This window comes from Mustela nigripes, chromosome 7 (assembly GCF_022355385.1).
Source record: "Mustela nigripes isolate SB6536 chromosome 7, MUSNIG.SB6536, whole genome shotgun sequence".
Taxonomy (NCBI): domain Eukaryota; kingdom Metazoa; phylum Chordata; class Mammalia; order Carnivora; family Mustelidae; genus Mustela; species Mustela nigripes.
The window spans coordinates 114,295,549-114,322,025 of NC_081563.1; the positions used below are offsets into that span (position 1 = coordinate 114,295,549).

Genomic DNA, 26,477 nt, shown 5'->3' on the forward strand with positions numbered 1-26,477 from the left:
GGCGCCTGGATGGCTCAGTTGATTAAGCATCTGTCTTCAGCTCAGGTCATGATCCGGGGGTCCTGGGACTAGCCCCACATAGGGCTCTTGGCTGGGCTGGGGGTGGAGGGGGTGGTCTGCTTCTCCTTTGCCCTCTGCCTCTCCCTCTGCTTGTTCTCTCTCTCTCTCTCTCAAGTGAATAAATAAAATATGAAAGAGAGAGAGAGAAAGAAAGAGTCCTCCAAAGTTCTTATGGAAAATTTTAAACACACAGGAAAGACTAATCTACCCGTTCCTCCCTGACACCCACAATTACCACAATTATGTGTTGTTGTTTTTTTTTAAAGATTTTATTTATTTACTTGACAGAGAGAGATCACAAGCAGGCAGAGAGGCAGGCAGAGAGAGAGGAGGAAGCAGGACCCCTGCCGAACAGAGAGCCCAATGCGGGACTCCATCCCAGGACCCTGAGATCATGACCTGAGCCGAAGGCAGTGGCTTAACCCACTGAGCGACCCAGGGACCCACCACAATTATCTGTTTTATCTGTTCTTGGCCAACTCACTGCCCCATCTCCACCCCTGAATTATTTATTTTAAATTTATTTTAATTAATTAATTTTTTAAAGTTTTTTTTTTTTCTTTTTAGAGGAGGAGGAGAGAGAGAGCACGCAGGCACGAACACCCACGATCCAGAGGGAAAGGGAGTTTTGTTTTGTTTTTTTTAGATTTTATTTATTTGTCAGAGAAAGAGGAGGAATGGGAGAGGGAGAGAGAGCCACCCCTCACCCCCTCCTTTTTTCTTTATTTTAAAGATTTATATATTTGACAGAGACAGCTAGAGAGAGGATACAAGCTGCAGAGTAGGAGAGGAAGGAGCAGGGAGTCCAATGCGGGGCTCCATCCCAGGACATCTGGATCATGGCCGAGCGAGCAGAAGGCAGAAGCTTAACGACTGAGCCACCCAAGTGCCCCAGGAGAGGGAGAATTTTAAGCAGACTCCATGCCCAGCGTGGACCTGGACGCAGGGCTCAATCTCACAGTCCAGAGATCATGACCTGTGCTAATAAGAGTGAGGTGCTTGACCGAATGAGTCACCCAGCCACCCTCTAAGATTCTATTTTAAAATAATCTCTGCATCCAGGGTAGAGCTTGGATTTACACCCTGGAGATCAAGAGTTGCACATTCTACCAACTGAGTCAGTCAGGCAGCCCACCCCAGAATTATTTTAGATAACTCGTGTCACATCAGTTCATCTGCAAATACTCCAGTGTGTGTCTCTATTTTTTTAAAGATTTTATTTATTTATTTATTTGACGGACAGAGATCACAAGCAGACAGAGAGGCAGGCAGGGAGAGAGAGGGAAGCAGGCTCCCCGCTGAGCCGAGAGCCCGATGCGGGGCTTGATCCCAGGCATGACCTGAGCCGAAGGCAGAGGCTTTAACCCACAGAGCCACCCAGGTGCCCCTCCAGTGCGTGTCTCTAAACAATAAGGACTATTTAATGTATACAACTCCGATACTATTAATGTACATACAAGTTTGAACAATATTTCCTTAATATCAAATATCTGGTAGGTACGCACATTTCTCTAGTTGCCTCATAAAAGTTATATTTATGTGAATTTTTTTGGAATGAGGATCCCCGCCCTTTTTTTTTTTTTTTTAAGATTTGGGAGGGCAGAGGGAGAGGGAGAGACAGAATCTTAAGCAGGCTCTGCACTGGGCTCCTTGATTTCAGGAGCCTGAGATCAGGAAACTGAGATCATGACCCGAGCTATAATCAAGCGTCAGATGCTTAGCCGACTGAGCCTCCCAGGCACCCCAGGAACGAGGGTCCACCTTAAAGCTAAAGATTGCAGTTGGTTCATCTACGTCTTTGGTTTTGCTAACAATGTAATTCCCTTCCTTTTTCTTTATTTTCTGGAAGAGATAGTGTAGAAAGAGCGTTCATTCTTTACACATTTGGGCGAATTCTCTGGTGAAATCATTGCAGGTGGTAGGGTGAGTGGGTATTTAAATTACTGAATCAATATCCATGATTGTTACAGGGTTATTCAAATGACCTATTTTACATTGGGTGAATTGTGGTAGCTCCCTCTAAGCCCAGCTTTTACTGTATCCCAGAAGTTTTGGTGTTTTGTGTTTTCATTTGTCTCTAAGTTTTTTCTAATTTCCTTTGTGATATCTTCTTTGATTTATTGGTTAACAGTGTGTTTTAAAAATTTCCATATATTTGTGAATTTCCCAGTTTTCTGTTACTGATTTCTAGCTTCATGCCACTGTGGTTGGAGAAGATAAATTATATGATTTCAATCTTTTTTTTTTTTTTTTAAGATTTTATTTATTTATTTATTTGACAGACAGAGATCACAAGTAGGCAGAGAGGCAGGCTGAAAGAGAGAGAGGAAGAAGCAGGCTCCCTGCCGAGCAGAGAGCCCGATGTGGGACTCGATCCCAGGACCCTGAGATCATGACCTGAGCCGAAGGCAGCGGCTCAACCACTGAGCCACCCAGGCGCCCTGATTTCAATCTTTTAAGTTTACTGAACGGCACCCAGTTGGCTCAGTCCCAAGAGCCTGTAATTCATGATTTCAGGGTCATGACTTCAAGCCCCACGTTGGGTGTGGATTCTATTTAAAAATAAATAAATGAAATAAATTTGTTGAGGCTTTTTTGTTTGTTTGTTTAACATACAGGTATCCTGGAGAACATTTTATATGCACCAAAGAATGTGTATCCTGCTATTGTTGGGTGGGGTGTCCTATAGATGTCTAGTAGGGCTAGCTGGGTTTCTGGTTTGTATTTAAAATGTTTATTTATTTGTTTGACAGAGAGCTAGAGAGAACCAGAGAGCACAAGCCCGAAGAATGGCAGAGGGAGAGGGAGAAGCAGGCTCCAATGTGGGGCTCCATGCCAGGACTTTGGGATCATGACCTGAGCCGAAGTAAGAGGCTTAACCTACCGAACCACCTAGGTGCCTGGGGCTAGTTGGTTTATAGCGATGCTTAAATTCTTGATTTTTTCTCATTTCCTTTTATGTGTATATTTAAGATTTTTTTTTAAGATTTTATGCATTTATTTGACAGAGGGAGAGATATCACAAGCAGGCAGAGAGGCAGGCAGAGAGAGAGGGGGAAGCAGGCTCCCCGCCGAGCAGAGAGCCCAATGTGGGGCTCGATCCCAGGACCCTGAGATCAAGACCCGAGCCGAAGGAGGAGGCTCAACCCACTGAGCCACTCAGGAGCTCCTAAGATATTTTCATAAGTATCATGTCACCATGGGGATTACAATTACCATCTTTTAAAAATTATTTATTTATTTATTTATTTGCTAGAGAGAATGCACGTGAGAGCGCACAAGAGGGGTAGCAGCAGAGGCAGAGGGAGAAGCAGACTCCCCATAGAGCAGGGAGCCCAACGCAGGACTCTGGGGTCACGACCTGAGCCAAAGGCAGACACTTAACCAAGTGAGCTACCCAGATGTCCCACAATTAACATTTTAAATTGACAATAATTTTGCACTGATAGCAATTTAAGTTGAGCAACATAAAAACTGCTCCTATATGGCTCCACCCTCCTCCTCTCTATAGCAAATTTTTTCACAAATTGTATCTTTATACATTATGTGTCCATTAACACAGATTTCTAATTTTTTATGCATTTGCAGTTAAAAAATATTTAAGTAATCTCTGCATCCAATGGGGGGGGCTCAAACCTATGACCCTGAGATCGAGAATCACACGCTCCTCCAACAGAGCTGGCCACGTGACCCTTTAATGCTTTTGTATTTTAAATCATGTAGGAGTGACACCTGGGTGTCTCCGTGGCTAAGAGTCTGGGTTTAGCGCAGGTCCTGATCACGCTCAGTGGGGAGTCTGCTTCTCTCCCTCCTTCCTGTTCCATAGTCAGTCTCTCTCTCCCTTTCTCTCTCCCCACACCTTTCCCTCTCCCTCCCCCTCTGGCTCTCAAATCAATCAATCAGTGAGTCAATCATGTAGGAAAGAGAGTTATAACCCCAATATACAATTTTATATTTTTCTATGTAGTTACCTTTATCAGAGTTTTTTATTTCTTTGTATGTCTTCAAATTTCTCTGATTTCCATTCACTCTTTTCCTTATTATTTCCTTCCTTTTGCTTGGAGTTTACTTCAGTCTCCTTTTCCTAGTTTCCTGAGCTTAGATTATTGAACTGAGACTTCTTTTTATCTCGTGTGAGCCTTTATTACACACACTTACCTCTCAGCACTGCCCTCACTATATCCTGCAAATTTTGATATGTTGTGTCTTCATTTCATTCAATGAAATATATATATTTTTATTTCCCTAGAGTGTTCCTCTTTGACCCATAAATTATTTTTAAAAGTGTTGTTTAGTTTTCTAGTGCTTGGAGAGTTTCAGATGATCTTTCTGTTGTTGATTTCTAGTTTGATTTCACTGAGAACACACTCTATGATTTCAAATGCTTTTTCGTGTGTCGAGGTGTGTTTTATGGCCCAGAACATCGTCTGTATTGGGATATAGTCAGTGGGCACTTGGAGGGATTGTATATTCTGCTGCTGTTGAATTCAGCATTCTATAAATGTCCACTGGTTTCCACTGTCTGATGGTGCTATTGAGTTCTTCTGCATTGTTGGTGATTTTTCTGTCTAGTTGTTACCTCAGTGGTTGAGAGAAGTATATTATTAATCGTGGATTTGTCCGTTTCTCTTTTTAGACCTATCAGTTTTTGCTGCTTGCATGATGTATCTTTTCTATCCCTCTTCCCCCAGCTGCTTCTATATTTGAAGTGTTTCTTATAGGCAGCACATAGTTGGTTTTTAAAACTCACTCTGCCAATATATTTTAATTTTTTTTTAATTTTTAAAAAAAAGATTTTATTTATTTATTTGACAGACAGAGATCACAGTAGGTAGAGAGAGTGGAGGAAGCAGTCTCCCCGCTGAGCAGAGGGCCCGATGCAGGGCTCCATCCCAGGACCCTGGGATCATGACCTGAGCCGAAGGCAGAGGCTTTTACCCACTGAGCCACCCAGGTGCCCCTCATTGGTGTATTTAGACCATCACACTTATAATAATTACAGCTGTGCTAAGACATATCTCCCTCCCCCCACCTCCGTGTGTTCTCTCTGTTATTTATTTCCTGTTTTATTTTTCTGGCTTTTTGTGGAAGAATGTGGACATTTTTTTATAATTCCATTTTATTTTATCCATAGTGTTTTTGAGTGTCTTTTTGCATAGCTTTTTAGTGGTTGCTGTTGGTATTATGTTATGTGCACGTACCTTACGGCAGTCTGCTGGAACCACCATTTCCTGATTTTCGTGAAGTGTAGAAACCTTACGCTCTTTACATCCCTTTACCCACTTTCATTGCTGCCAGGTGGGGTGTGGGGTTGTGGGCTCCCAGTGTGGCCTTGATCAACATTGTGCGTGGAGGAGGAAGAGGCAAGAGCAGGCTCCTTACTGGCCAGCAGACATAAAAGTCCTGGCTCTCTGGGCCTCATCTCCCACAATGGTGGGGGTGTCGGGGCACCCTGACTCATGAAGGTAGATGGAAGTCGCCAAATCCTCGCTTGACCAGCTTGACCTGCTGATGTGCATAGGGCCACAGTTTTTGCAGTGGTGTTTGGCTGGAGTAGAGCTCAGAGCTGTCTAAAAGTTCTGTTCTGCTGGCTTGTTCCTTTCCTAGTCCTTTGACTAGAGAAAGCAGGCTTTGGGGGCTGTTTCATCTCTTCTGTACCCACTGGCTTTTTTGGCTAGCCAGTTCCAGCTTCTTTGGCTCCAAGGTGGGGATCTCTGAGGCAGAAAGAAACCCACGGAACTCCCCACCATGTCATTCCTGGGGACCTGAGGTCCCTGGCTGGTTTGCCTTCTCTTCACCTTTCAGAGTTTTCTGACGCTTTTTTTTTTTTTTTTTAAGAATTTATTTATTTATTTGACAGAGAGATAGAGAGCACAAGCAAGCAGAGCAGCAGGCAGAGAGAGAGAGAGAGAGAGAAGCAGGCTCTCTGCTAAGCAGGGAGCCTGATGCGGGGCTCGATCCCAGAACTCTGGGATCATGATCTGAGCCGAAGGCAGCTGCTTAACCAACTCAGCCACCCAGATGCCCCTCTTATGCTTGTTTTATATATAGTGTCCAGGGTTTTTAGTTAGCAGGACAAAGAAAAGAAAGATCTGCTTTATCTTCCTGGAAGAGTGAGTAGAGAAGTAGGGTCACTTGACGAGCCCCCCCCACCCCGGTCTGCATTTTACTGATTACATTCCTATGTAATTTATTGTGCCCCTCCATCCACTGCATTTTCCATCTATGGTGGTTACATTTAGAGGCTTTGGTTACATTTAGATCTGACTTTTAGACGGGAATATTTCACGGGTGTGCTGTGTTCCTCGGCCAGGAGGCTCACGATGCTGAGCGTTTTTGCCTGCCATTTGCAGCCTTCATTGGCCCTCGTGCGGATTCATTAACTGATCAGGGATACAGATGGCTTTTATATTATTAAAAGATGCCAACCTCAATTAGAGTTTTGCAAATGAAATTTTAAAGCATGGGATACTATTTTTTCATCCACCAGGCTGACAAAGATCAAAGAGTGTGAACATGGATGCTGGCGAGGGTGCAGGAGACAAGCAGTTCCCTGGGATGACAGCTTCGGCTGTCTCCATCGACACAACAAACGCACAGATCTTTTGGCTCAGCGATTCTGCTTCTATGAATATCCCGTGCGTATACATGTATATGTGCAAAAGGATGGACTTGCCAGGTTGTTGATTGCAGTATTGTCTGGATTAGAGAAGGAACTAGGAAATTGTCCCTCCCTCAAGGCGAATGTTCCAGCCGGTGTACTTAGTACACAGCTTCACAAGTTGTGGCAGATGTGTTGGTGCCCCAGCCATGCGCCCTCAGCCCATCCTCAGAAGTCCTGTGCAACTTTGGTGATGGTTCTCATTCAAAGCAACAGTCACCTTGTCTTTGAGACTACAGGCTCCTTTGTGCTTGGCACAAGCATGGGGCAGGTAGGACCCGCTAAGTGCTGAGGAGAAATCACACAGGAGTAGCCCTCAAGCAATGAGGGATGGGAATTGGAGAAATACCTCAAAGGTATTATCCCTAGAATATTCCACAGGTCTTTCAAAGGATCCCCTGGGAAGGAGCCCCATTGTCTGAGGTGGCCACATGTCATTGTGCCCTGTCTTGGCTTCCTGTCCCTCCCACTTAAACTACTTAAACCTGAATCCTTACTTTCAGACTTTGCTTTCAGGGGATCTGCAATAAGACGCACAGAGCTTTGGGCAGTCAGAGCCTCAAGACTAGTCCCCTCAGGGGTCTGAAGAGCAGTGGTAGTGGGTGTGGGAATGGTCTGACACATAGCCTAATAACACATTTATGGGGCCGATGTCATTCTTGAGCATTTAAACATAAAACCTGCATTTAATCTGCATAGCCACTCATGACTATCATCTTCATTTTACAGGTGAATAAACTCTGGCACAGAGATGTCAAGACACTTGTCCAAGGGCATCCAGCTATCCCAGGAAGTATAGTTTTGGAGCCCTGCTCCCAACCTCTACACAGCCTCTCTCTCTTCTGGCCCTCACTGCTCCACCAGGATGAGTGGAGCATGGCCAAGGTTGGGCTCTTCCTGGACATCTACTGCAGGGGTCAGCCACAAAGCACGTGGCCGGCCAGCTCCACAAGGACCCTCCACTGAGTCTGTGGAACCATTTGTTTTCCAGGTGCCCAACGAGCTTGGCATGAAGCCCAGGTGAGACTGATGTGCCTAAAAGGGATGGCCAACAGCTGCAGAGAGATGCCCGCCACATAAATGGTTAGCAAATAAAGCCTTTATCGTTATTTTAATTTATTGCTATTATTTTTACAAGGCAAGAGGACAGGGAACAGTTTTTCTTTTTTTGGCAGGGGGTAGGGGCACTGTTTTTCACACAAGCAGTGCAATTTGAGCCAAGCCTTCCCAATGTGGGGACTGGTCATTTCCCTGCTCAGCAACAAATTTACAAACTGTCTTGTTGGATAGCCACTACATTGTTTGTATTCCTCTTTATTTAAGTATTCTCTACACCCAAAGTGGGGCTGAAACTCACAATCCCAAGATCAAATCTCATGTTCTACTGACAGCCAGCCAGGTGCCCTTGGTACTAGTGTTTTAGGAGTGACTTCCTTAGTACCTGGCTGGCTGTGGGTAGGACAAGCAACTCTTGATCTCAGGGTCAGGAGTTCAAGCCTCGCACTGGGTGTGGAGCTTACATAAAAAAAGGATGACTTCCTCAAACTTTAAGATTGACAAATATGATCTCAATAAATTTATGTCTTATTTGATTTTTTTAATAACTGTCCATGTACTAATGTTAGAATTCTGGTCATATTTAGTATTAATTCCCTCCTAAATTATTTAAACCACCTCATTTCAGTAGGTTCACGCATGATTAGCTTGAATAATTTCATGTAAAAAGCCTTGTGAATTCTTATGAAATTTAAATGGTCTCAGTTCACAGTCTGTCCCTTTCTTTTTTCCCTCCTTTCGTAGTCTTTCTCTCCCTCCTTTCCTCTCCGTGCGCTATCTGGCCTTGCCCAGTTTTAGTAACAGTTATAATTTTCTCAAAAAAAAAAAAAAAAAAGGATTTGAAAGCTTTATATCATTTCCTGTGTTCTGGAACTTATCATTAATTTAAAATACCTGAAATGAAAAAGTTCATTTTGATTTGAAATTCACTTGAATATAGCATTATACTTGTCAATTAACTAAAGGGAAGAACTGTGGAACATTCAAATATAATTTCAATTTTAAGTTTTGGATTGTTAAAATTTTTCTTTTATCACCTACTTGGGGCTATGAAGTCTCTTGTTGATGCTGACTACCAAGAATTTGAATGAGACGTCATTATTAAAAAGCCTTGATCAGGAATTGTGTGAACCATTTTGATTATAAAAGTTCGTATAAAATAAATAATGTATTCATTGTTTCAATCGAAGAATACTTATATGAAATGTATTTCATCTTCCTCCTCATAAAAATAGTATATAGAAATGAAATGGACTTTCCCTTAGGACCCACATAGGCAGTCTGAAACCCCTCCCAACTTTCCCTCAGCGTGCAATTCCAGTATTTTATGCATGTGCCATGGCATGTATAAGGTTGGAAATCACCGAGTTTGAGGTCTGGGTAAAACACTACACAGCTAGAAAAAATAATGAAGCTGCCATGAGTGTTGATAACTTGAAGCTGCACGATGAGTACACAGGGATTCATGTTATGAATATGGAAACTTCTGTAAGATACCTTATTTAGGGGCAAAAGGCAAAGCAGTGTGTATCTGCTACCATTAGTGTAAAAAAAGGCGAGGGGGGTGGTGGTGCGGTGAGGATCAAAATATATTTGTATCTATGTATTTGCCTGTATGTGAAAAGATGTTTCCAGATGATCAAAAATCTGAAGAGGGGGCCTGAGCGGCTAAGATAAAAGGGCAGGCGCAAGGGACTCACTGTGGGGGTAGAGGTGCGGGGTGGGGGGGGGGAGATTGGAGACTTTGGTGTTGAACTACGGAGAATGACGACCCTGAGTCCTAGGAGAGCCCTGTGAAGCTCTGAATACGGTACCCCAAGTGTGGAAGTGTAGAGATCCCTCTGGCGACCAGGACGGAGGAGACACCAGAGAAATCTGGCCCAAGGCAGAGTGGGGTTAGGGGCGCCGCGGAAGGGCAGCTGCAGTAGGCGTGGCTTCAGGTCTCACCGCCCCCCCCCCCTAGCCACCAGAGGGCAGCCAAGTCCGCTCCTGAAAGCGGGCGGGGCGGAGCGTCCGAAGCAGGCCCCCGCCTCCAGCCCCGCCCCCGGCTGGAGCGCCCGCCCCTGAAATCCTCGATGATCCTTCTCCCAGACCCCTCCGGGACCACCGGCTGCTTGGAGTCACCGCTGCTGCGCCTCCCCATGCAGTCCCCTGCCAAGCTCTGTTGCGTTATTTTAGTCTTGACCATAATCGTGTGAGATGGGTACTGCCATTAATCCCATTTATTAGAGGGTGAAGTGAGAGCATTGAGAGGGTAGGTAACTAGCCCAAAGTCAAAAGCCCAAGAATGGTACCTGGCCTGCCCACCCTGAGAACCAGAGCCTAAATCAAACCATGGCTTCTTCACTGGTCTCCAGGTGTCCACTGGGCTCCCTTCTAGACCTTCTCCACAAAGGGTGCTTCTGTTTTGGGGGCTCTAACAGGGTGTATCACTCCCTGACTTACAACTTCCCTTTGGCTCTCACTGGCCTCAGGATCAAGATCACTCCCCTCACCCCACCTCTCTGGCAGTCTTGACCCAGGAGCCTCTTCTCAATTCCACACACCAGCTATCCTTTCCTTCTGCCTGAAGAACACTCTTACTCATCCTGCGCACTTGCTGCTTCTTGACATGGACCACTCTTCTGGCTTCCCCCTTTCTTTTAGTTAACTCATACACTCTTCCCGCCCTAACTCACCACTTCTTCTAGGGAGTCTAGACAAGCTCAGGTCCCCCTGTTACATACTCTTGGGCACTCACTATGAGCCTTTTTGGTTGTACTGGCCTCAGACACGTGCTACACCTTTCTAATTATAATGGTGTCACACCCCCAAAACTCCAATCACCTTTGATTCCTCTTTCTTTCTTCAACTACCTCTAATCCATTAGTAAATCTTGTGGGATTTGCCTCAAGTCTGGAGGTGCCCAGGTGGCACAGTCGATTGAGTGGGGACTCTTGGTTTCAACTCAGGTTAAGACTAGGGTCATGAAATGGAGCCCCGCATCAGGCTCCCCGTTCAGCATGGAGTCTGCTTGAGATTCTCTCTCCCTCTGCCCGTCCTGCTCATGCTCGCTCTTAAATAAATCTTTTTAAAAATTTTTAAGATTTTTGGGCACCTGGGTGGCTCAGTGGGTTAAGCCACTGCCTTCGGCTCAGGTCATGATCTCAGGGTTCTGGGATCGAGTCCCGCATTGGGCTCTCTGCTCAGCAGGGGGCCTGCGTCCCTTCCCCTCTGCCTGCTTCTCTGCCTACTTGTGATCTCTCTCTCTGTCAAATAAATAAAATCTTTAAAAAAATTTTTTAAGATTTTTATTTATTTATTTATTTATTTTTTAAAGATTTTATTTATTTATTTGACAGAGAGAAATCACAAGTAGATGGAGAGGCAGGCAGAGAGAGAGAAGCAGGCTCCCCGCCGAGCAGAGAGCCCAATGCGGGACTCGATCCCAAGACCCTGAGATCATGACCTGAGCCGAAGGCAGCGGCTTAACCCACTGAGCCACCCAGGCGCCCCAAGATTTTTATTTATTTGAGAGAGTGAGTGAGAGAGACAAAAAGAGCGTGAGTGGGGATAAGGGGTAGAAGGAAGGAGAGAAGCAGACTCTCCTGCTGAGCAGGGAGCCCAATGCAGGGCTCGATCCTAGGACCCTGAGATCATGATCTGTGCTGAAGGTAGTTGCTTAATGGCTGAGCCACCCAGGTACCCCCATAAATACATCTTTTAAAAAAAAAATGTTACCTCAAGTCTGACTCCTTCCTACCTCTTTCCCACTAGGTCCTTCATCAGTCTAGCCATTCTTTTCTCATGGTCACCTGGCTTCCACCTTTGCCCTCGAACGGCTAGACCCATCCTTATATTTGTGTGTCTCCCCAAGAATGGAAGTTCCATAAAGGAAGAGCTTTGTTCACTGCAAGATCACCAGTCCCTAGGAGTGTGCCTGGGCAGAGCAGGGCTCAGTAAACACTTGCCGAGTGGCTGTTCCCCCAGAATGTCAGTTCCTGAGGGCAGGGACTGTGTCCATCCTGTTCACACATGCCCCAGTGCTCAGCACACAGCAGGTGCTCAAAAAAAAACCCCATCATTGAGCAGGTGGAGAACTTCAGGCCCAAACTGAAGAAGGGACTTGTCCAAGGCCTCTCCTGACGGCAGCAGAGCCAGCTGTGGTGCCCAGCTCCCCCGCAGAACGTGCTGCCAGCCGCACAGCCCCTCCCTCCTTCCCCAGCCCCGGGCACACAAGAGCCCAGGCCCTTTGCTCAGAGTCAACACAGTTTATTACCGAACTGCACTTTCACCTTCACACAGACTATTTCAAAGAGCTGGAACAAGTGTGGGGTGGGGGCTGGGGGGGGGGGACAGGTGCCCCTCAGGAGCCAGGACCCCCAGCTGGCTTCCCCAGACCAGGGCAGGGGAGGGAGCATCAGGCCGTTCAGTCTCCGGGCACCAGCTCTCCACGTGCACACGCACAGCAAGCCAGCAGCTCCTCACACATAAATACAGACACGCTTAACAAAAATAGTATATCATCTTCACAAGGAATAAAAACTAGTCTCGAATATGTACAGCAGAGAGCCCGGGATGGCCAGGGGTAGGCCGGGACCCCCAGGGATGAGACAGGCGGCCACGGGTGGAGTAGAGGAGAGGGAGGCCTGAAGGACACTGGGCCAGGCCACTCCGACCTTGGCAGCCCTGCGGCCCAGGCTGAGTGGGGGTGGAGCACACATCCGGCCAGGTAAGACTGGCCCCTCCTGCCACCCTCACCTTCATCCTGTGCATCAGGGTCTCCCTCCTGCCCTTCCTGCCTGAGGTAGGGAAGACTCTAGGGCTTCCGCAGCTGCTCCCTGTAGCTCCCCTTCACCTCTGGGCCAAGGCCCCCCAAATCCCTAGACTCCATGGGCGGCAGCCCAAGGCAAAGATGCCACAGGCTGATCTTCTTGCAGGAAGTGAGGCAGCTGAGGCCATCAACAGCTCTGGGGCACCTGCCTTGGGCCCAGTTGGTCCCTCAGTCATGGTCATGGGAGCCAAGGGAGGGGAAAGGGAAAGGAACTGGGGTGGTGCTAAACTGCAAGGGCCACCCCAGCTTTGGCATGCGGCGCTTCCTGCAGCTACAGCCTCCTCCTTTCCGGGTGGGGCTGGCCTCTAGCCAGAGGCTTCTGGAGGACATAGGGGTTGGGGTCAGGGACTCTGGCCAGGCCAGAGGTGGGAAGGGGGTCCTGGTCCTTATTTCTTTATTCCAAGCAGCTTGAATCCCTAATTAGTCAGAAGTGGCCCCTAAGTGGCTCCTGGGAAAGTGGGGATGGAAGAGAGGGGTGCCTAGGTCCTGGGAGGGGAAGGGAATGATCAATTCTGAGGCCACAAACATCAAAACGAAGGCAATCTAGTCTCTCCTTCTGGCGAAAAAGGTCAGAAAACTCACCAGCTCCCTGGCAGGAAAGCATTCTTGGGGAGGCAAAGGGGTCGGGGGCTTCCACCAATCAGGCAGGGCCCTCCAGCTCCTAGCTACAAACACCCCCACTCCTGCCAGCTTCCATGGGGCAGATTTTGGGGAAACCTTGTGGGTTCTGAGGCCAGGAGAACTGACGTGTAGGGAAGGCAGCTCTCACAGAAGCATGGTAGATTCTAGAAAACTAACTGCAGGGGACCAGGTCTAGGCCCAACCCTGCTATGGGTATGTGGCCATAGATGGCATGTAGTGGTTCTCCTGGTGGCAATGGTGGCTGGACAAAGGGATGTGGTGGGGGCAGGACAAGGGTGGGAGGGTAAGTGGGTGGTCAGTGTCTGGTCATTTCCGACTGAAGAGTGAGCCCAGCAGAACCACGCCAGCCACAGTCATGCCTGTCAGGAACCAGCGGTTGAAGCGCTCCTGGCCCTTCCGGCTCTCGGCTGCTGCATTGTTCCCGTAGAGTTCCACGAAAGTGTCCTGCAGTGGAGAGAAGAGAAAGGAGGGTGCTGTCTGAGTCCTCTGTCAGTAATGTGGGTGGGTGGGAGAAGGGGCCCGGCCACCTGCATGCAATGGTCATTTGAAGATTTATTTATTTATTTATTTAAAGACTGATTTTAGGTGATTCACAGACCTATACCCGTGTGTCAAATAATACACTTTTTTAAAAAAAGGTTTTTATTTATTTATTTATTTGACAGACAGAGATCACAAGTAGGCAGAGAAGCAGGCAGAGAGAGAGGAAGGAAGCAGGCTCCCCGTTGAGTAGAGCCCATTGCTTGATCCCACTGGAATCATGACCCGAGCCGAAAGCAGAGGCCTTAACCCACTGAGCCACCCAGGCGCCCCCAAATAATACATTTTATGTTAATAAAAGTTAAAAAAAAAAAGATTGATTTTATTTATTTGAGAGAGAGAGAGACTGAGAGAGGAACACAAGAAGGGGGAGTGGGAAAGGGAGAAGCAGGCTTCTCTTCCCAGCAGGGACCCAGGACCCTGGGATCATGACCTGAGTTGAAGGCAGAGACTTAACCAACAGAGCCACCCAAGTGTCCCTGCAGCGGTGATCTGAAAAACTAAGGCCATCTATGCCCACTCTGGGCCAGATAAAGGGTTCAAGGCCGCCCTCGTTCCTGCCACCCCGCTGGGGACGGTCAACAAGCATTATTGCTGAGGTAACGAGCATTATTGCTGAGGTAACGAGCATTATTGCTGAGGTAATGGTGCAAAGCTGGGAAGGGTTTTGTCCAAGGTGAGCAGGCTAAAAAGTGCTACTGGAGAACCTGCAGTGGGAAAGAGGCTGGGGCAAGGAAGCCACAGGACGTTAGGTTAGTGAGAGCTGACCTGTGTGTGGTCTGGAAGCCAGGAGTTGAGTCTGTGCATAGTGTAGAACAATTAGGCCTTAGCCTTCCCGTGATGGGACTGAGGCAGGGAGGGAGAGGGGACAGGGCTAAATTCCCAGCGATTCAAGGGCAGGCCAGCTCTGGACACTACTGGGCTGTGGCTCCTTCTCCCCCTGGAGAATGGAGGGCCGGGTGATGGGTACACAGAGAGGGCAGAGTAGAGGGACAGCTACTCTGATGCAGGACTGGCATGGGATGGGGTCTGTGAGGCCAAGCCCACCCCCGCCCCCCCAAGGTGTGACTTGGGGCCCAGGAGGAGGTGAGCAACAGCCCTCAGCCCTGAGGACGTCAGGAGTGAAGCACATGATATGGGGAAGGTGGGGCTGTGGCTTAAATTACACAGCCTAGGGAGGAGCCAGCCTGTGGGGCAGGGAGAGGAGGGCTGCAGCACCCTTTAAAGGGTAAGCTTTGCACCCCATCTGTCCTTTAGTTCTCCCAACAATGCTGCAGTGCAGGCCTTCTCTCCCCATTTACAGACCAGGAACCCCTGGGCCTAGGGAGCGTGTGTGTCTAGAGTGTGAATGGATCACAGATGAATGAACACAGAGCCCATGGGTCCTCATTTCCACTTGGTCCCAACTGGCTGAGGGGTGGCTGTTCCCTCAGACAACACCTGCCATCTCTAGTTGGTTCCAAGTTCCACCAGGCCAGTCTGCTCACTGTGAGACCTGCCTGGCCCTGCTTTTGGTCTTATTAACCCACTCAGTTCACACTCCACATGGAGGATTTTTAAACCCATAGATCAGACCACGGCACGCCTGGGCTTAAAGTCCTCCCAACAGCTTTGCCTTGCACTTAGAAAGCCGTTGTCATTTCTGCTCACATCCCTGGTACCTAGCAAAATGCCATGCGCACTAAATGGCCAGGATGACTCAAACACTCCTTAATATTTATTAAGCCATTAGGAAGGCAGCAGTAAGCTAGAGCCCTTACCATAATGTTTACCAGGTATTGTGGAAACAAACAGCAGAAAAAGCCCCTCCGTTCCGACCACATCTCTCCTTCCCATCTCATCCCACGCTCTCAGCCTTCCCCAGGCTTCCCATCACATGTTGAATAAAGTCCCCACTCCTGACCATGGCCAGCGAGATCAAGAGGGACCTGCTCCCTCCTTCCCCACTGCACACTCATCACTGGCCTCCTTGCTTTTTCTCGAACATCTGCTCAGGAGCTCGCAGTTCTCCCTCCCTGGTGCACCTGACCCCAGATCACCACCTGCTTCACTCACTCTCCCCCATTTCACTCCTGAATCTGCTCAAATGTCTTCTCTGTGGGAGGCCTGCTTTGGTCACCTCTTCTAAAATGATACCATCCTCATCTCTCTCTACCTTGCTTGATTTTTCTTCCCAGCACTTTTTATAACCACATTCGACACTTTGTTTTTGTTTTGTCTCCTGCACTGGGCGTGGCTTGACAAGTGCAGAAATCCTGTCTTGTCTCTGTATGCTCTGTGCCTGGAACAGTGTCTGGCACATACTGGTGCTCAACAAACATACGAGTCGAGTGAAGGTACTACAAGTCTGTCAAGTGCCAGGCAGTTACCCATTACCTTCACTAGGTAGATTTGAGCCCCACTGTCACACTGGATAGGGTAGACCAGTCCCCCAGCTAATAGGCAGCAGAGCTGGGATCAGAACCCAGGGCTGCTCTGTTCCAAAGGATGTATGCTATAGCAGGACACTTCCCTATGTGGTGGGGCTGGGATGATCTGTCCTGTCAGGAGGGCTAAAATGGATTCTAGGGGGGCACCTGGGTGGCTCAGTCGTTAAGCGTCTCCCTTTGGCTCAGGTCATGATCCCAGGATCCTGGGATTGAGCCCCGCATCGGGCTCCCTTTTCAGTGGGGAGCCTGCTTCCCCCCCCCCCTCTCTCCCTCTGCCCTTGCGTTATGTTCCCTCTCTTGCTGTGTCTCTGTCAAATAAATAAAAATAATCTTAAAAAAATATAAAATGGATTCTAGGAAGAGGGATGAGGGGTGGGGCTCAGAGGGAGCCTTGGGTCTAGGGAGAGAAGGGCAGGGGTGTGGATATGATTCCCTATCTTTCCCCCTTCATCCTGGCTAGCCTGGGTGCTGGCGGACACCATAAGAAAATTCTTCTAAGAGTTACCATTTTTTCTGGTCCTAAGTAAAGTAGGCCCAAATGGAGTAACAAGAAAGATGGATCCACAGGGGGGCGAGTCCTGGACTATTGGGAGCATGGGAGAAGTGAGACCAAGGCCAGAAAGACCTGGCTATCCCAAGGGGCCCAATGTCTCACAAGAAACCAGGGAAACTGGGGTTGCAGCCAAAGTGGGAGAGGCCTGGTTCCCTTGATGGGAACTTTCCTAAAGTAGAGGGCTGGCAGCCACAGGAAACTTTCCTCTCTGGGGCTGGGTTGGAGTAAACAGGCCCTGTCCCTGCAAGGGCACAAAGCACTCACTGTCCAGGAACAGTCATTCCAGGGTGGAGGGAACATTCTCATTTCAGTGTCATAGAGAACAAGACTCTGACCTGCCCAGCCCCTGACTCGCGCATTCCTGGCCAGGACAAACTTCATCTCTTCAGGAGCTCCTCCTCCTGGGGAAGAGGAGAGTACAGTTTCCAGAGGCTGTGGATTCTGGGGACTACTTTTGCAGACAGAACATGAGCAAAATGGGGTGTGCTATATCCGGGGCGGGTGCTGGGGAGGCAGTGGTGTGGTATATTTAGCTCAAGGTTCACACGACACACTTGGAAACAAACACAGCCATTTTCTCAGTGGGCGGTTGCCCCGGATAAATAAACAGCATTAAAGGGCAGCCCAGTTCTGGAAAAGCAGAGATAAGCCCAGAGCTCTTCAATGGTTCCCACTAGTTTCAGCCAGAGCTGGCATGGTGGGCAGGGGGGTGAGATCCTAAGGGTGGGTTGCAGAAAGTCTCTGATGTCACAGAGGCTTTCAGGAGACCTAGGCCTGAAGCTGTGACTGCTGACATGGGATGATCCATGCAGGGGTTTTCAGGGCCACTAGGGACAATGGCTAATGACCTCCATGGCAGGATCATGGACCCCCAGTCAGGCAGACCCCACAAGTTATTAAGGCCAACCCACCTGCCTATTCTATAGTTTCACACAGCTCAACTGTGGTTGAGTTTAGACTCAGAATCGCCTTCTGACTTGACATCAGGGCCCCTCAGAGGCAGGGGGTGGGTGGGGAGCCAAGAACCAGGGTCCCCACGAAAAGCCTAGGGTGGGACCACTCTCAAGGTCCTGCCTCCAACAGTGCTGGCCAGATACATGGAACGGACCGACATGACATACTCCAAAGTGTTGCTCACCCCTCCCTGTGTGTCCTCTAACTGGTCACCCTCCCCACATCATCTTCCTCGGTACCAACCCCTCCTCAGCTTATGGGACTCTACAATGAGTGTCTCCTTTGTGTTTGCAGGGTTTGGGACTCTCACTCACACCATAAATATTTCTGGAGTGCAAACCCTGCTCCGAGCCCAGCACTGAAGACACAGCAGTGAACAAGACGAACAAGATCTACTTTTTCAGAGCTTACGCTCCAGTCTGCACGCTCTCCATGGAGGGCGATCTCTGCCAGTGGGGCAAAGCAAAAAATTCCTGGACACTACAGTGGTTTGCGGTGTTCCATGGGGCCACAGCACATAAAGAGGTACAGAGTACAGCTGTGGTATTCAAGTGTCATGGGAAGGCAATTAGGACAAGAATGTAGAAAAAGATGCCTTGGGGGTGGGCTGGGGATAAGAAAAACAGGTTGAGAAACACTGTCCTAGTGGGAAGCAGAGAGAATACGGAAGGAGACAATTTCAGAGATGATGGGGTTTGAAGACTGTAAGTCATGGGGAGGTGACAGAGAACACCTGGGACGGACTGATACGGGAGGAATGGTCAGAAAAGGTCTCCCCAGAGAAGTGAAGTTTGAGCGGAGTGAGAGCTGAAAGTCAAGGTGGCAGTGGCTAAGGGAGGATCAAAAATCTTGGGTAAAAAAGAGCACGTTTCGCAGTAGCAACAAGTGCAAAGGCCCTGAGGTGAGAGTGGGAGGCAGAGTGTCCCTGAACTGAGACCAATTGGTGTGTCAGTTTCCCCGCCTCAGTCTGGGGGCTCAGTGTAGGCAGGGACCAAGTCTGACCCATGTCTGCAGCCAGGCCTGTCCAGAGAGGCACAGGCGGACTACAGTTAGATCTCTGCCCAGAGGCCAACTGAAGAACGCAGGCCACAACAATTCCCCTAAGGCAGGCCCTGCCCCCCAACCTGCCAGGGGCTGAAGCACAGTGCTTACTTGAGTCTGATCAGTCCTCTGACGCCCACCCTTCTCTCTCACCTCGGTTTCCATGCAGCTTCCTAATGTGACCTTGAGCAGCCCAGTATCCTCACTTGCTAAATAATAATAATATAATAACAAGTGCTATTATGGCAACTGACCTTCATTACACACTTGAATGCTTTAGTTGTGTTGAGCACTGAGCTAAAGCACTTTACCTTGACTAGGCCATATTCCCTGATTCCATGTATAACTACATTCATTTGAGTCATTTTTTGGTCCTATGACTGTGTCTGGTTTTGCCCTCTTCTCTAGAACCTGATGCTGTACCTGGAGCATGGCAGATGCCATTCTTAATGAATCTATTTTATAACTTTTAAAAAGGATTTTATTTTTAAGTAATCTCATACCCGACATGGAACTTGAACTCACAACCTTGAAGTCAGGAGTCACACGTTCCACCTACTGAGCCAGCCAGGTGCCCCTGTAATTTTTTTTAAGCAAGCTCTATGCCCAACATGGGGCCTGAACTCACAACCCCAAGATCAAGAGTCGCATGCTCTACTGACTGAGCCAGCCAGGTGCCCCCTAATTAAATCTATTTTATTTTTTAAAATTTATTTATTTAAACATTTTATTTATTTACTAGAGAGAGAGAGGAAGAGAGAGCAGAGTGGGGTGAAGGGAAGAGGGAGAAGCAGAGCAGGGAGCCTAATGTAGGACTTGATCTCAGGACTCCAGGATCATGACCTGAACCGAAGGCAGTTGCTTAACCAACCGAGCCACCCAGACACCCCTAAATTTTTTTTGTGGAAGATTTATTTGAGAGAGCATGCTAGCTCACACAAATAGGGCGGGAGTGGGGCGGGGGAGGAGTGGCGGTGCAGAGGGAGAAAATTTCAAGCTCAGTCCCTGCTGAGCACAGAGCCTGATGCTGGGCTGCGGAGCTCCATCCACAACCCTGAGATCCTGACCTGAACTGAAATCAAGAGTCAGATGATCAACCAACTGAGCCACCCAGGTGCCCCTAAATGAATCTGTTTTAGATGAACATTTAAATGAAGGACTATTTTCATTTAACCCCCTAACATTTATCAATGTCCTTGCTCTACAGATGTGAAAATGAACGCTTCCAAGTTCACCCACCCTCTATCTAGGAAATGGTAGGACTGGGATTTGTCTGAGTTCTGATCTCTTGCTCATTCTGATGTCTGATCCTGCCAGCTCAGTCCCTGCTGTCCCTACCCACAGAGAACCTAACCTACACAGTAGCAGTGGCAGCAGATGCTTCCTGAGCACTTACCCTGCACGGAAAGCACTCTTCTTCTCAGCCCTTTCGGAAGATCAGTTCATTGAAGTGTCTTGCACTGCTGGGCAGTGGGTACTGCTGTTAACCCATCATACCGCTGATGGACCTGCAGCCCTCAGATCATCTGTGACTTGCCTGAGGTCACACAGTGACAGGGTTGCCTGCACCGGCAGTCTGGCTCCAGTGTCTGCTTCCAACCTCCAAAAAGGGACTGTGTTCACTTTCAAAACGATGATAATTTTCAAGGCCCCATAGTGGGCCAGGTGCATTCACTTCTCATACTGGAGGACCCCGGCCTACATCCGGGTAAAAACTGAGGCTCAGAGATACCAAGAGACCTGCTCAAAGAGGGTATGTAGGGAAGTCAGCTGCAAGGTCCAGTATATGTAGCAGCAAACCCCATATTCTGGGCCAGGGCTATAGCCTGAGTTCCTCTAGGAGGGGGAAGGTTGCCCGAGGCCACTAGCTGAATGAATGAGCTCTGGCCCCCAGCCAGCTGAGAGGAACTGGGTGCCACAGGAAAAGGATGTGACGAAGACCAGGAGGGAAAGTGAAACCCTTCCGTCCTGCTTCAGTGGGGGGAACAAGTGCTTGTGCCAGACGGGCCCTTCCTTCCTCTAGGGTGACTCTGGATGGCCCAGGCCCACCACTTCCTTCCTGCTTGGTTATTTTGGGAAAGAGGTAGGTGGAGAAGAGGAAGGGGCTCCTTGCAGCCCGGGGAAAGTGCCAGCGCTGTACATCAGCTCTGTACCTTGCCTTGGCCTTGTCATGGCCCACGAGCAGGCCATGAGTCACTTGCAGAGTCACTTTCTGTTGCTAGCCTCAGTTTCCCTGAGGGAGAGGCTGATATATGCCTGCCAAAGAGATAAATGAGGCCTTGTTAGGAGATCCCTGGGAGATGGCAGGAAGTGGGGATGGGGCAAGTGGAGAGGCCTTATCACTCTCTTGGCAGGGAGGTGCAGGCGGAGACTCGGAAGAAGTGAGGTTTGTGGTTGGAATCCACTTCCCTTGGCTTTCCCGGGGGGGTGGGGAGCTGTTGGCCTCAGCCATGTGAAAGGAACACAGCCCTCTCTCCTCCACCAGGGGTGGGGGTGGATTTGGATGTGGGAATTTAGAGAGGCAGCCCAGTTAGGGCAGAGGCAGAGATGGGTGACCACACTATGCTAGGGCAGCGCCAGTCCATCTAGCCCAGCTGTGGGCACCAAAGCAAGCCTCTCCACTTTGGAGCCTCAGTTTCTCCTACTCCAACCCCCCAAGGCAGTGGTGGTAAGATCAGGAGATGAAAGCACTTAGTAAAGCAGGGTGACCTCCGCGTTAACTGGCTGAAGTTGGTGTCATGCGGCGGGGGGAGGGGGGGACACGACTCAAGCCATTTGGGCTTTAGGGAATATTTGGAGACATCCTCACAGCAAACTTCAAGTTAATCGTTTTCCAACTCTGCCCGTCAGCTGCTAGCTTCTCCTCCCCCGCCTCCTCCCTCACCATTAGTTCTCAGAAGCTAAGCCTGACAGATGTGCTCATTTCTCAGAAAAGGAAGTGGTTGTGCCGGGAGGAGATAACACCTCCGCTGGGGAATTGAGAAAGCTATCAGGCCCAGCAGTACGTGTGGGCTCTCCACCTCCTCAGCTCAGAGCCAGGATGCCAGTCTTACGGGCAGAGAGAGACAACTCAGAAAAGCATTTACTGGAGCACAGATGCTTATGTAGGGGTTCACAACCTCTTTCCCTGGGAGTGATGACTGATATTTACTGAGCACTTACCATGTACCAGGCATGGTGCTAAGAGCTTAGTTCTGGACACGAATTTACTTAATCCATCGGATAACCCACAAAGTGTTATTGCTATTTTCCATGTTTCAGATGAGGAAAGGTGGGCAGAGAGGTCAAGGGACCCTCCCAAGGTCATTATAGTTCATAAATGGCAGAGCTGGGATTTGTATGCGGCAGTCTGGCTCCAGAGCACAGCACTTAATGGCTCCTGGGAGGCAGCTACATGCTCATATGCATGCGTTCTCTGGGATTCCGAGGCCTCCCGCATCTCAACTCTCTCCTCTCACCCCGATGATGCTGTATTTTTCTCATGAGTAGATGGCCACAGCCTTTCATTCTTCTCCCAGTGTCCTGGGTGAGGACCAAGGCTCACACTTAAGAAGAGTCAAGATACTCAAAGTGATCTTATAACATAATCATCCAACTTCCCACGTGATACACAAGCTCATTCCTAACATCCTCATTTCCTAGACAGGGTTTGGAAAGGTGGAGTGCTAAGGTCACATAGTAGTTCTTTTCACTCCAGATGGTCCATACTCGTGGGAGTTCACAGTCATCTCTAGGGCATCTCTGCTTGCACACTTGCACAGCACTTCGCTCTTGGACAGCTCTCTGAGAAAACATTTGCCTCTTTCACTCTACCTCCCCCCACTGGCTGGCATCAAGTTTGGTCCTCTTTCTCTGCCGCTTTCCTCCAACTCTGTCCCGAGGGCTACTCAAGAAGTCTGAGGAAGCTTTGCCGGCCTTCCTCTGCACCTGGACCAGGTTGTGCTCCTCTCCCAGCAGAACTTCCTCACTGGTAAAGTGGCAGGGCTACCTGGATGAAGCCAAGGCTGGTGACAAATTAACTTCTATTTCTCTACTGAGCTGGGCTGCCAGAGCAAAGAGTAGGCAGGTACCCAGTAAGTCTTGCAACGAGACTTATGACGTGTTGGCTTTGGACATCATCTATAAAATGGAGATTAAAGATGTGCTTATTTCACAAGAACACCATGAGGATTTGACAGTAATACACAATAGGCTCTTACAACTCTGCAGGGCACAGAGCAGACTCTGAATAAATGTTGGCTATTATGACTGTTCTTATTAGACCAGGGCTCAACTTCCATCTTAAGAGCTTTCTCCAGGGTCTGTAAGACCCTGCAGGATTTCCTCAGCTTTTTCTAGGGCCAGACTGCTTCATTCCTCATATATCATGTTCTCTTCAGCCTCAGGACCTTAGCCCATGCTGATCTCTCTGCCAAGGTCTCTCCTATTTATCTCTTAAGTCTTCACCTCCAAGTCATTCTTCAAGGAGGACTCCTGCTTTCCACCTCCCGGGCTCCTTGAGCTCTCTTGCCAGTTTGTTGAGCTGTTTATTTTTTAACTGTTTTTGTTTACATTCTGGTTAACATACAACGTAATATTAGTTTCAGGTGTACAATATAGGCCTTCAGCACTTCCATACATCACCCTGTGCTCCTCATGACAAGTGTACTCCTTAACAGGTCACCTGTTCCACCCCTCACCCAACCTTCAGTTCTCTATATGTTTCTTGGTTTGCCTTTCTCTCTTTCCTCTATGATCATTTGTTTCTTAAATTCCACACGAGTGAAATCATATGGTATTTTTTTCTGACTTATTTTGCTTTGAGCTGTTCATTTTTGCCCATGAGCTCTGTCTCTCAGGCCTAGCCCAGTGCTGAGCCCAGAGAAGGTGCAGATGAGTATAGCTGACTATGCGGATAGTGAGGAGGGTAGGGAAGAAAGGCCAGTTCCCTCTCTCTCTATCCCTATCCTCACTGCCTGGCAAAACTAGGGGGCGGCCCTGAGATACCAGGTGATTGGGCAGGGTGACTAGGACTCCCCAGATACCAAGTTCTTCCAGGCTCAGGGAGGGGGACAGGAAGTTTATGGAAAGGTTCTGGAAAAGGCATCTTTTGCATTATGTTGAGGCAACAGGCAGAAGGTACTGGGGCCAGCAACCTACAAAGAATAGGGATTGGTCTCTAGGGCCAACCCTCCTCCTAAAACTGTTTCCTTCTGGGGTCTATGCCTCCAAGTACTCCATGATCCAAAGGAGCCATTTGCTTCTTATTTCCACCCAAAGCTATCTCCATCATCTCATCTGGTGCTGTGAACGATGCTGCATGCTGTTAAGAAGGGAACACTAGGCAGAGAGTCAGCAGATGTGGATTTCGTGTCCCAGCACTATCACTGGCTTGCTTATGTTGAGTCTGTTCTCCTATCTGGGATACGAGGAAAGTCTGGGACTTCCCCCAGCTGTAAAATGAAGGGGATCATCCCAAGCACTCCTGCTAGTGCTGTAGCACAAAGAGGATGTAAGTGGCTCAAACACGGGAGGCTGAGTGACTACCTGAGTTCTGTCTCTGAAGGGTATTCAGCAGACCCAGTAGTTAGCATGGAATATAAGAGGCAACGTTCTGGTGAGGACATGTTGCCATAACAAGAGTCTGATCCTTCTCCACCTCGAGGCCTGCTAAGTCTTGCCCTCAAACCTGTAGGATTCTAAGGGAAAGGGCAATGGGTACATCTGTGACCCAGGGCAAGCTCCTCAGAGAGGCCAGATCCTGCCGGACTCTGCCCCTGCGGCCTCAACCTCTTCACCCCAGCACCACCTCCAACTAGTCCAAACAAGTCCCGGGTATTTTCAGCCACCTTTATCTGATCGGAAATGTTTGGAATTCCACAGCAGAAGGCAACAGCTCTGGAGGATTTGAGAAAGGGAGCAAATCCCTGTAACACCCTTCCCTCCCCTCTATACATATGAATGCGCGCACACGCACACGCACACGCGCGCACACACACACACACACACACACTCTCTCTCTCTCTCTCTCTCTCACTTAAGTAACCAAGAACTCAGAACTGAAGGTTGCTGCTGGGTTGCATTTCCTCCATTCTGGTTCCTTCTAGTCTTCTCAGTTCATCCCCACCCAAGTCCATCAGTCACCTCAAGGTACAGAATAGCAAGAAGCCCGAGATGGTGCTAGAGCCAGCCGGACTATCTGCAGCAGGGCGATGCAGGGGGTGGGGGGCCAGCAGGAGGTCTGCTGTTAAGTCAATACCCAGAGCACCCCTAAACTGCAAAAGATCACCACCAGGAGGCCCCAAAGCAACTTGCTGTCCCACCTGATGTGACGTGTGGATCACTCAAGAATTCATGGGTCATGATCCCGTGGTTCTACCTAGCTCAACTCCTTCCCTAAACAGATGGAAACTGAGACCCACAGGAGGGAAAGGGACTCCTCTGCAAGGCCTCCTGCCTCCTGGAGGATGGGCTTTGGCCTCAGCTCTATGACTGCCTACCTGACGGACCTGGGCAAGACCCTTTACCTCCCCAGGCCAGAATTCCTGGCTGTAAAGTGACAGCACTGTGGGGCACATGTGTGGCTCAGTCGGTTGAGCTTTGGACTCTTGATTTTGGCTCTGGCTGTGATCTCAGGGTCAGGAGATGGAGCCTGCATCAGGCTCTGTACTCAGCAGGGAGTCGGCTTCAGACTCTCTCTCCCTCTCCCTCCGCCACACCCGCATCCCACCCGCAGCTGCCAAGTGCACATTCTTTCTCTCACATAATAAATAAATAAAATCTTAAAAAAAAAAAAAAGGGGGAGAGCACTGTGCTTACATCACAGGCTTGGCAGCAAGAAGTAAATGGTTCACAGAACTTAATAAAGATTGTGTGGCCTCATTTGTAGTTCCAATGGTGCATCTCAATTTTTACAGCTACAAACAAACACATAACACAGCTAATATCTACCAAGCTCCTGCTTGAATCCTCAAACCTTACAAGTAACCGCTGTCCCCATTTTACTAACTAGGAAGCTAAGACTCAGAAAGGTGATGAGATTTTGCCTAAGATGACCAGCTACTGAGTGAAGGGGTCTGACCCCAGAGCATGTTAAATTTGCCAGTGCAACAGGACAGATGCAGAGCGAGGTTACTAAAGCTCTTCCTTCCTTCCCCCTTTCATCCTTGCACCTGCCCACTATTTCATGAGGATCTGCTATTTTGGGGCCCTAGAAGTCAGAGATAATTCTGAGGACAGGGAAGAGAAGAGTCATGCTCCCTGGGTCCCTGGGTGCTTTGTGGGTGGGAAAGGGAGAGGTGTGCAACCCAGCCTCTGCAGGGCCAGTCTCTCCCTTTATCTGCCATTATCTTGGAAATGAAAGTGATGCCAAGCAGCTCTGGTGGAACTCTTATCTGAGTTTTCTAAGACAGATCATGACCCCTTTGTGGACTGAGCTGTGAGGTTGCAGGAAGGACCAGACAAGCTGCCCTGCTAGCTCAGGGCACTCATTCATTCCACAAATATTTATTATAAAGTACCCACTAAATGCCAGGCAGTATGCTAAGTACTGGGGATAAAGCAGTGACTGAATCAGATGAAATTTCCCACCTGCAGAGTTTATAATTTAATGGGAGGAGACAGGCAATAAATGTATGCGTCAGATGGTGATACGTGCTAAAAAGAAAAATAAGTGAGAGAAAAGGTTAGACAGAAACATGGAAGAGGGGAGGATTAGAACTCTATAGTCAGGGAAAGCTTCCTGAGGAG

General features: G+C 48.6%; 1 protein-coding gene and 1 long non-coding RNA gene across 6 annotated transcripts in view; one reads left to right on the forward strand and one right to left on the reverse strand.

Annotated features, from left to right (window-relative positions):
* Positions 1–2,819: 2,819 nt before the first annotated feature.
* Positions 2,820–8,950, forward strand: LOC132022710 (uncharacterized). Its single transcript, XR_009405677.1, has 4 exons — positions 2,820–2,926; positions 6,551–6,698; positions 7,451–7,606; positions 7,713–8,950. It is a non-coding gene; the product is annotated as an uncharacterized LOC132022710 (long non-coding RNA).
* A 3,057-nt stretch (positions 8,951–12,007) lies between these two features.
* Positions 12,008–26,477, reverse strand: part of BCL2L1 (BCL2 like 1) — a 50,394-nt gene continuing 35,924 nt past the window's right edge. For all 5 annotated transcript variants that reach the window (XM_059406741.1, XM_059406743.1, XM_059406740.1 and 2 more), the window contains exon 3: positions 12,008–13,676. In XM_059406741.1, the coding sequence (XP_059262724.1) occupies positions 13,539–13,676 (138 nt within the window). In that variant the 3' untranslated portion in view covers positions 12,008–13,538. The remainder of the gene's footprint in view (positions 13,677–26,477) is intronic.